The 9,993-nt window shown below is 40.5% G+C and overlaps 1 protein-coding gene across 1 annotated transcript; it reads left to right on the forward strand.

The window, feature by feature from the left end:
- Nucleotides 1-1,705: 1,705 nt before the first annotated feature.
- Nucleotides 1,706-9,577, forward strand: BRF2 (BRF2 RNA polymerase III transcription initiation factor subunit). The gene is made up of 5 exons (XM_042477561.1): nt 1,706-1,844; nt 2,526-2,688; nt 5,973-6,032; nt 6,953-7,274; nt 8,519-9,577. Exons 2-5 carry the CDS (start codon nt 2,535-2,537, stop codon nt 9,231-9,233), a joined length of 1,251 nt encoding a protein of 416 aa, XP_042333495.1. The 5' UTR covers nt 1,706-1,844; nt 2,526-2,534; the 3' UTR covers nt 9,234-9,577.
- The last annotated feature ends 416 nt before the right edge of the window (nt 9,578-9,993 follow it).

Below are 9,993 nucleotides of genomic sequence, written 5' to 3' on the forward strand. Positions count from 1 at the left end.
AGCATTTTTTCCCAGTCTGTCATCAATGCCATGTGCCGTAATCCAGTCATTAAGGTCAGGATGCTGTCCTCAGTAACTCAGAAATCAGCTGTGAGGTGCTCATGACATGACTTAGGTAATAGCTATTGACATGTTAACACGTGTTAAGAAAAACCTGGCTGTGCCGTATAGCACATTAATTGCGTTTTACAGCCATTTCAGAGCCATAAGCAGAAGATGAGGTCTGCTATTTGGTGATACGGTAGCCCTGTTTAAATACTTGAAGGGGTGTCATATTGAGGAGGGAGCAAGCTTGTTTTCTGCTGCTCCAGAGAACAGTTACCTGGAACAATGGATTCAAGCTACAGGAAAAGAGATTCCATCTCAACATTCGGAGGAACTTCCTGACAGTAAGGGCTGTTAGTGGAACACACTCCCTCAAAGTGTGGTGGAGTCTCCTTCCTTGGAGGTCTTTAAACAGAGGCTGGATGGCCTTCTGTCAGGGATGCTTTGATTGTGATTTCCTGCATGGCAGAATGGGGTTGGACAGGATGGCCCTTGTGGTCTCTTCCAACTCTACCATTCTATGATTCTATGCTGGGAAAGCCCCTGACTCTGGATGGTTTCTCATTTGCATTTGCTGAGTCCCCATTTTGCTGTTCTTCAGGACTGCAAATGAGAAATCGCCCAGAGTCAGGTGCTTTCCCAGCAAATAATAATCACCAAGTAGCAGACACTAATCCTCTTTGCATATCCTCCCATCCTGGGGGCCTGCCATCAACAACAGAACAATGCACAGATTAACAATGAATTCCTCCAGACCCAGGATCACACAGTATATATACATCCAACTCTCTTCTAGGCCAACATTCTCTGAAGATGCTGGTGAAGCGTCAGGAATAAACCCTTCTGGAACGTAGCCCCCCAAACCCACAAAAAACTATGGATGCCAGCCATGAAAGCCTTTGACTTCACATCTTGCAACACGTTTGGGATTAACTGAAAGAAATTGGCAATGTTATAATTATTATTATTAAGCTTTATTTATCATTAAATAAATAATAAATAATAAAATTAAAAATGAATAAAATAAAATAAACCTGCCAGCAGCGTACATTGGGATTCACATACATCCCATATCATAAAGAACTTCCTCTCAAGTTTATACATATTAATACATATAAAAATATAGCCGCCCTGAGAGCCATTAGGGCTGAAGGGTGGGATATAAATACTTAAATAAATAAATAAATAAAATTGAAATCAATGAAATATAGCAAGCAAACAGGTTAAAATAAGCATAGAACAACAAACATATAATGTCTGGGAATGGTTCCCTAAAGAGAATTGTCTTCAACTCAGTGCTGCTGTTCCACTATTACTCCTCTGGCTGCCTTCTGTTGCATTTTGGGGTTTGTAGTTCAGTGAAAAGCCTAAGAGCTCTCTGGCTGAGAATTCTAAAAGCCCCTCCTTAAACTACAAACCCCAGAATGCAACAGGAGGCAGCCAGAGGAATAAAAGTGGAATAGCAGCACTGAATTAAGTCATTTCTGGCCCTGTTATGATGATAAGGTTTCACTCCGGAACCTTTCTCATTCGCTTCCTGTTTCTCCACGGGGAACATTTTTCGGTGCTCACGCCTCGCCGCCAAATTGCCCGGATGTAATGGCGATGGGTTGAAATAATGAGTCCGACACCAAAAAGGGTCCCCCATGCGGCCACTTCCGGTCTCAAGAGGAAACGCGAGGAGGTGCCTGGAAGAATGATTTAGAGGTTTTAGGAGCCAGTGCCTTCCACGGAGCGGCTGAAAAGACCCTCCGACGCCGACGTTGTTCTTGGACCGCTGCCTGCGTTGTGGTTCCCCGGTAAGTACGTTCGTTGCATGGGGCGAGGCTGCGTTTGGTGGGGCCTTTCGAAAAGGCCTCAGGTGTGTTTCTCCTGCCATTGATCACGCTGTTGGGTGATCCTGGGGCAGGTCACACTCTCGCAGCCTCAGAGGATGGCAATGGCAACCGCCCTCTGAAGGAACTGGCCAAGAAAACCCTGTGATAGGTTTGCCTTAGGGTCACCATAAGTTGGGAAAGACTTGAAGGCACAACTATATATATAGGTAAAGGTACTCCCTTGACACCCACATATGCTAAATATATATGTTATATGATATATATATACACACACACACACACACACACACACGTGTATATGTGTATATATGTATAAATTTATTTTTATATATACACACATATATACATATATATGTTTGTGTATATATATTATCACACACACACATATACTATTGCCTTTGTCTTCCTCTGAGGCTGAGAAAGTGTGACTTGTCTAATACACATACACACACATGCTATATATATGTGAGTGTGTTTGTATATAAAACTATCCTCATTGGTGTGTTATGAGGATAGAAATGGGAAAGAACACTACGTATATGCTAACCTGAGCTTTCTAGTGGAATGGTGAGAAATACATGCAGCTTTCAGTGACAGTTTGAAAAGAGTTTTATAGCTGTTGTGTTTGGTTTGTATTTTCAGGCTGCAAATATGTCAGGCCAAAAAAAGTGTCCAGACTGTGGCTCCCTGGAAATTGTAGAGGATTCTCACTATGCTCAGAACCAGCTAGTATGTGCGGATTGTGGGTTTATTCTAACCGAAGGACTTCTCACCACCACGTTTGCCGATGAAGAGCATTTACAAGGTGAGTCAAATAGCAGCTCAGCACGTTAGAATTGTGGTTTTGGAGCCAGTGATTCAGTTGTTGTAGTTTCACAGACTGCAAAGCGTTAGGATTTGAAATCCTAAATGATTTGAGATGTGGGAAGATATCTGGAAAAACCTCTCCCATATGGTTCCTTCGCCTCTGCCTTCTTCCACTGACTTCTTTGAAGGAAAGCTGCCTTGCAAGCCTTGAACAGGAAACTCAGTCCAGAAGAAGCAGTGTTTCTGCATGATGTAATTGCAGGTGATTCTCAGAAACCTTGCAGATTTCACTTTACAGGAGCAACCTTCTCTCACAAACTGTTTGGCTTTAGGATCGCTATAGTTCATTTGATCTCCTGCTCTTATCTGTCTTTTAAGTGCTTGAATATTGTTATTGTTTTTTTTATTGTAAAGCAGACATACACATATTAATATAAAAAACATCACTGACAATACACAACATTAACATAAATAATATAGACAAATGACAAAACAAAAATATGCTTATCTCCTCATATCATATGAAAAGCTATTATTATTATTATTAACCTTTATTTATAAAGCGCTGTAAGTTTACACAGCGCTGTACATAATTTTATTTATTTATTTTTTAGTCAGACGGTTCCCTGCCCTCAGGCTTACAATCTAAAAGACATGACACAAAAGGAGAAGGGAGTGGTGGTGGGGAATAGGATCAGGTCCAGCAGATCTTTTCCACCTCTGAGGCCTGGACCAAGGCAGATGGACTGGAGGAAGGGCTTGGTTTCTTGATGGATGGTTAGAAGGAGGCTTCCTGGGTCAGAGAGGGGCTCACCTCTGGGAATGCTTCTCTAAACAATATAGTCTTTAATTCAGTTTTGAAACTGGGCAGAGAAGTGATGAGGTGTGCATGTGGGGGAAGAAGGTTCCAGGAGTAAGGGGCAGCAAGCGAGAAGGGACGAATTCGGGAGGGGGCAGTGGTAGTCCTACATTGTGACAGGAGACCCTGACTACCAGAGCGGAGGATGCGAGTAGGAATGTAAGGAGAAAGAAGGTCAGATAAGTAAGGAGGGGCCAACCCATGGAGGGCTTTGAAAGTCAGTAACAAAAGCTTGTACCGGATGCGAAAGGGGAAGGGGAGCCAATGAAGGGAGGATAAAAGAGGAGAAACATGGTCAAAGCGGCGAGCGGATGTGACAATACGGGCAGCTGAATACTGGACAGATATTAAAGCTACATGCACTTCCGACACATTCTGTTAACTAAATGATGTTATATCGAATTCCACTAAATCCCAACCCAAGAGAGAACATAGCCTTTGATATCTTACCTATATATCATATAGAGGAAAAGGCAAAACTAAAAAAAGAAAAAAAACACCATACAGATCATTTTCTCTAAGTATACTATTATTTCCTAAGAGCCATCTGTTTATCATAACTTTAAGCCACAGTACAATTCCAGACATTCCCATCTTACAGTTATCTTCTTCACATCCTTATTTTTCAGACTCTCTGTTAGTACATCCATTTCTTTGGCTTCCCATAGCTTACTTAACCATTCCATTTCACAGGGAATCTCCTTCTTTTTCCAATATTGTGCGTGTAAAATTTGACCTACAGTAATCATATACAATATTAAGGAAGACTTCTTTCTTACATTAGGTTCCTCCATAATACAAATCATATTTAACAAAAAAAAATGAGAATCTAGAGGTATTTCCACCTGAAGGATATTAATCATTAATCTATGTATACTCTTCCAAAAAGTTCTAGCCATCTCACAGTCCCACCATAGATGAAGAAAAGAACCTTCCTTTTTCTCACACTTCCAACAAAGATTGTTTGAAGTCTTATAAATTTGATTAATCTTAACAGGTGTCATATACCATCTGTGGAGCATTTTAGTGTAATTTTCCTTGTAATTTTGGCATACAGTAAATCTTTTCGTGTCTCTCCATGATTTTTCCCAGTGCTCTAGTTCTATAACCTTCTCTAAGTCTTGGGACCATCTAATCATTGAATGTTTCACTAGTTCATCCTCCAGTTGTCTTGCTTTCAAAATCTTGTAATATTGTGACAGGTGTTTGTTCCCCTTGTCCAACAAAATCTTATCTAATTCATTAATTCCTTTACAAAAACCTTTCTGTTTTAAATCTAGTCTGAACCTATTAGCAAGTTGAAAATGCAAATACCAGTCAATTTCTTGGTTGTCCAACAAAATAACATCTTTCTGTTTAAATGATATAATATTATCTGGTCTCCAGAATATTAGGTCTTTGTAAGTCAGCCAGGAATTGCTATAGTCCTTGGTTCTTCTGAATAAAGCCTCCTGTGGTGACACCCAAACAGGTAAACCAGTATAAAAAAGGTTCTTAACAGTATTCCAAACAAAAAGAAGAGCCTTTCTCAAAAAGTGTTGTTCAAATCCCTTATGTTCTTTCACTTTGTCATACCACAGGTACGCATGTATTCCAAATCGCAGATCTCCACACTCCAAGGTCATCAATCTTTCATTTTGCAATGTAACCCAATTCTCAGCTCTTATCTGTCTTTTAAGTGCTTGAATATTGTTATTGTTTATCATTGCTTATGATAAACTGTCAAGGCTACCTAACTTCCTACCTTTTGAATCCATTTGTCTTGCCTTTATCATATACAGCAATAGTTAAAGCTATTTTTCTATAACTCTGTGATTCCACTTTAACTGTATAACAACATCCTGTGAAATTCTAGGATTTGCAGTTAATGGAGAAGCATCTACAATTCTCAGCTAGAGAGCTATAGTGCCTCACCAGTCTACAAGCAGCAGGCCACAGGAGGGAGCTATGGCACTCAAACTGTAATATAGCCCTATAATTGTGTAGTGTAAATGGGTCCGTGGTTTAAAGTATATGTAAGATGATAAGTTTGTTCCATAATTTTATGTGATCAGAATTGAACTTAGCAGCAGCCGTGGCATTATGGGCAGTTTTGTTTATATTGAAGTTCTCTTGTATCCAGAATATATGTTTTCTTTTGGAAGGGAAGGGAAAAAAACACATACATCTCTTTCTTCTTCAGATGATTTTGATTGTAAGTTACTTTTTGAAAGGAAGAAGAAAAAAGAAAACAGTGGTATACAGAGAAATGAATTCCATATTGTTCAGTCTCTACATCTGACATGTTGAGAGATATCCAAACAATGGATAGACAGGTTGTTCCCAGGATTACAATTTGCTCTGAATAAGATATCTATCTATCCTATCATTTTGTCTATCTGTCTATAAATGAATAAATTTGATATGGTGTGTTTCCTTTTCAGAAGTGACATATCTACGAAGTACTGGTGAGAACGAGCAGCTGAGCCGCTCTCTGCAGCGAGGCAAGTGTTTCACATCATCCATCAATATGGTGTATTGCAAAAATGAATGTGAGAGCTAGCATGGTGTAATGGTTAGAATATTGGACTATGAAACTGGGAGACAAGGGATTGAATCCCCACTCAGCCATAGAAGACCACTGCTTGACTTTGGGCAAGTTATACTCTCCTATCCTCAGAGGATGGCATGAGCAAATCTCTTCTGGAAAAAAAAATCTGCTAAATAGGTTTGCCTTAGAGTTGCCATAAATCAGAAATGACTTGAAGGCCCATCAACAACAACAGAAATGAATGTTCTTTCCATTCACTACTTGCTGCCTCTCTAAAAGCAAAGAGAAAGTTGAATTTCAAAATTGCCTGTCTTCTTACTTGAGCAGGACAGACATCCTTAAGGGAGTGTTTTACTTTGTTTCTGTTGCCTAGAGGTTGGACCTGGGTTTGGTGACCTAGTCAGATTCCATAGAGTCATTTATTATCATTGTTTTCCTTGCCATTTCATGGGCATCATCATTGTACATGTAAAACCAGTGTTTTATATGGACTACATAATGGTATATATAAAACCAGGGTATGGATAACAAAGATTGTCTAACTTAACAATAAAATACAAGATATTATGCCTTATATTCACACCATGTAAATATTCTTTCTCTGACTTGCACCTGAATCTGATCTTTACCACAATATATTTTCTCAGTGACCTTTGTCAGGTCACAATGCTTCAACCTCAAAGGAAAGCAATGGCAAACCTACTCTGACTAAATCGTGGCAAGAAAACTTTATGATAGGGTTGTCATAAGCCAGAGCTGACTTGAAGGCACATATCAAGTTTATACAGGGAAAGGTCTGAGGGGGAAAAAAATCACTCACAAAAAAATGTATGGCAATATTTCTTACATACTGATGTGATATTTCCCCCACAGGGATCAGACGTGTCCGGGATCTCTGCAGAGTTCTCCGTCTTCCTTCTCTGTTTGAAGACACAGCTGTGAGTTATTACCAAAAGGCAGTCAAGCACCCCTACTTTCGCAGGGTCAGCTTGGAGAAGAAGGAGATGATTGTGGGCTGTTGTGTCTTTGTCACCTGCCGACAACACAATTGGCCCCTGACTATGGGCACTGTCTGTTTGCTGCTCTATACAAACAAAGAGGCGTTTACCGCAACCTACCTGCGGTTTTTGAAGGAAATGTCATTGGATGTTCCTTCCCTGAGTTTGATAGATCTGTTGAAAACACACCTCAGCAGGTATGTTAATGTCCATCTGCCTTTTTCCTGATGCACTTCTCAAAGTTGGTATATAGTTTCTAAGGAAGTCTGGAATCTTTAGGAAATGTCATTTGCTATTTCATGGTCTTAAGGCAAACAATGCAGCCCTACACTATATTCTGCAGCTCAGTGCTGTATGTTGACAACATTAAAATTCAGGATAAAATAAAATAAAAATAATTAAAATGGAAAAACAGGTTTTGAAATAAGTGACCCAGATTAAAATACACCAGTTACAATGAGCCTGCTGTATTGGTGTTCTAGACATCCATGGACTGGAGCTCCCGCAGATTTCCCCACACTGTATTAGCCAGTGGTGACATGCTGACACACAAGTTGATCTTGGTACCTTCACTTTCTCAGGCTGTCCTCTTTCATCAGGTTCTTTTCAGCATAACGTGGGGTGGAAGAAAGCCAGATGTGGCAGAGGAGAGCCATGTATTGTTGATGGAAATTGTAAACAAATAATGAACAAATAAATGAGGAAATGAGTGAGACCTACAAACCCTGTTCCTCTCTCCATCATATAGGCTTTGTTGCAAGGGTTGGGAAAGCTTCGGGGCTAGTTTCATGCTTTTCTCTGTAGTTATAAGGACATCAAACCTTCTTTCCTAAGTAGAGACTTCGCAGAATAGTGGAGTTTACTCTTGTTATGAAATTCTATGTTTCCTTTTTATTCATACCCCCCACCACAAATAACCCTCCTTTTGTTGTTATCCTGGCACTGCACATACAAACATAATTTGAAGATAGGTGGTAGATGTTGTTGAACTACAACTCCCAAGAATTGTTAACTTTGGTGATGCACCCCTGGGCTGGCTGGAGTTGCATCATCTTGGGGGTTGCACACTTCTCACCTAGCATAAATACAGTCTTATTATATACAACCTTGCCCATGTAATGTCAGAGCCAGAGTAATGTGGTGGTTTGAGTGTTGGACTAAGATGCTGGAAGACCTGTATTCAGATCTCTGCTTGACCATGGAAACCCACAGAGTGACCTTGGGCAAGTTATACTCCCAGACAGGTGTGTAAAGAAATGAATGAAAAAGCACCATAAAATGTGTGGTGATGATAGGCATAATCCAGTGTTATTGTTACAATAAAAAACTATGTTTGTTAAGCTGTTGTTTATAACAAAACTCTATTTTATTCAGCTGATGTGTTTCAGGACATAGGCATAGTTATCCTTGTAAAATACATACTTTCTTTTCTCCCTTCTAGTTTTAAGCTTTTCAAGGAGTCATCTGGAATCCCACCCAAATTTGTTGAACACAAGGAGAAGTTGATGGACAGAACTATTCAGATGGTGGAGCTTGCCAGTGAGACTTGGTTGGTGACTGGCCGACATCCCATCCCCATTGTGATGGCAGCAGCCTTCCTGGCATGGCAGTCTCTGAGGCCTATTGATCGCCTCACTTGCGCCTTTTCTAAGTTCTGTGAACTTGCTGGTACAGACACACCAGCACCAGCTCACAAGAGGCTGAAAGAGCTGCAGAACATCCTCCTTCAGATGGCTTCTCAATTGGGCTGGCTGCGAGTGCTCAAGTTGAACCGGAGGACTGTGGTAAAGTATATTGGCGACCTACTGCAGCATCGTTGTGTGCTTTTGCAGACTGCCTTTTCCAAAATGGATAGCACTGAAGGTTGCAATCTGGAAAGCTTGACACCAGAAACACCACAGCAGCTTACAGAAGAACACCCTGCAATGACTGAAATGGCTTCTCTTGTAGGAAAGAAGCAGAAACATAGCAGCAAGCGAGCACTTTTTCTCCCACCCTGCATGCTGCATCCCTCAAAAAGATCGAGGACTCTTGATCCAAGCCCAGAGGACTCTGCTATCACTGGGGATGAGCCCATTTTAGATAGTGAGATAGAACAGTACATTCGGACCCCAGAAGAAAAGGAGATATTTAGGGAGACTCAGGCACGCTTATAATCCGGTAGCCACAAGTGATTACAAGAACTATTCTAGTAGCACATGTTGGTGGGTCCCATAGCTATTTTCCTTCCTGATGTTAATGGGTCCTCTCTTATTGTTCAAAAAACACTGTTCTCTTTCACCCATCTCAGAAAGGGTGTATATGAAACAAAGTAGCAGCTTCAGGTTAGAACATTTAATTATAAAATCCCTTGGTGTGCGTTCTATATGATCTATAGAGTTGGCCCTCTGTATCCATGGATTCCTCATTCACAGACTGAACTATCCATGGCTTGACCCCCTCCCTCTGTGTGTGTGTGTGTATTCATTCCAAAAAAACAAACCTTGATTTTGCCTTTTTATATAAGGGACACCCTTTTATTTCACCATTATATTTAATGGAGCATCCACAGATTTTGGTATCCACGGGGGGTTCCTGGAACCAAACCCCAGCAGATATCAAAAGCCTACTGTATTTTTTAAAAAATAAATTCCCAGTGGCGGTGAACTGGAATTTGAGATGCCTCTAATATATTTCCAACCCATGATGGGAAGAATGAGACTAAAAACTTAAACTGCAGGGGATTAATAAGTTGACATGCTGATGCTGTTTTTAAGGCTCCTTCAAAAATGGACTGTACTGCCCAGTTAAAAGATTGGTATATACCACAGAGGCTCCCATGCCCACCTGTTGTGGCTTTTGCCTAAGTTGCTTTGGTAGTATTGAAAGCATGTATTTTTGGGAATAAACGGCCTGATCATTGATAAGTCTTTTCCT

Source organism: Sceloporus undulatus, chromosome 6 (assembly GCF_019175285.1).
Source record: "Sceloporus undulatus isolate JIND9_A2432 ecotype Alabama chromosome 6, SceUnd_v1.1, whole genome shotgun sequence".
Classification (NCBI taxonomy): Eukaryota; Metazoa; Chordata; class Lepidosauria; order Squamata; family Phrynosomatidae; genus Sceloporus; species Sceloporus undulatus.

Coding starts and splice junctions, on each gene's coding strand:
- BRF2 (XM_042477561.1), top strand. CDS start 2,535: ATGTCAGGCCAAAAAAAGTGTCCAGACTGTGGCTCCCTGGAAATTGTA. Junction 2,689..5,972: donor CGATGAAGAGCATTTACAAG/GTGAGTCAAATA, acceptor TTTCCTTTTCAG/AAGTGACATATCTACGAAGT. Junction 7,275..8,518: donor TTGAAAACACACCTCAGCAG/GTATGTTAATGT, acceptor TCTCCCTTCTAG/TTTTAAGCTTTTCAAGGAGT.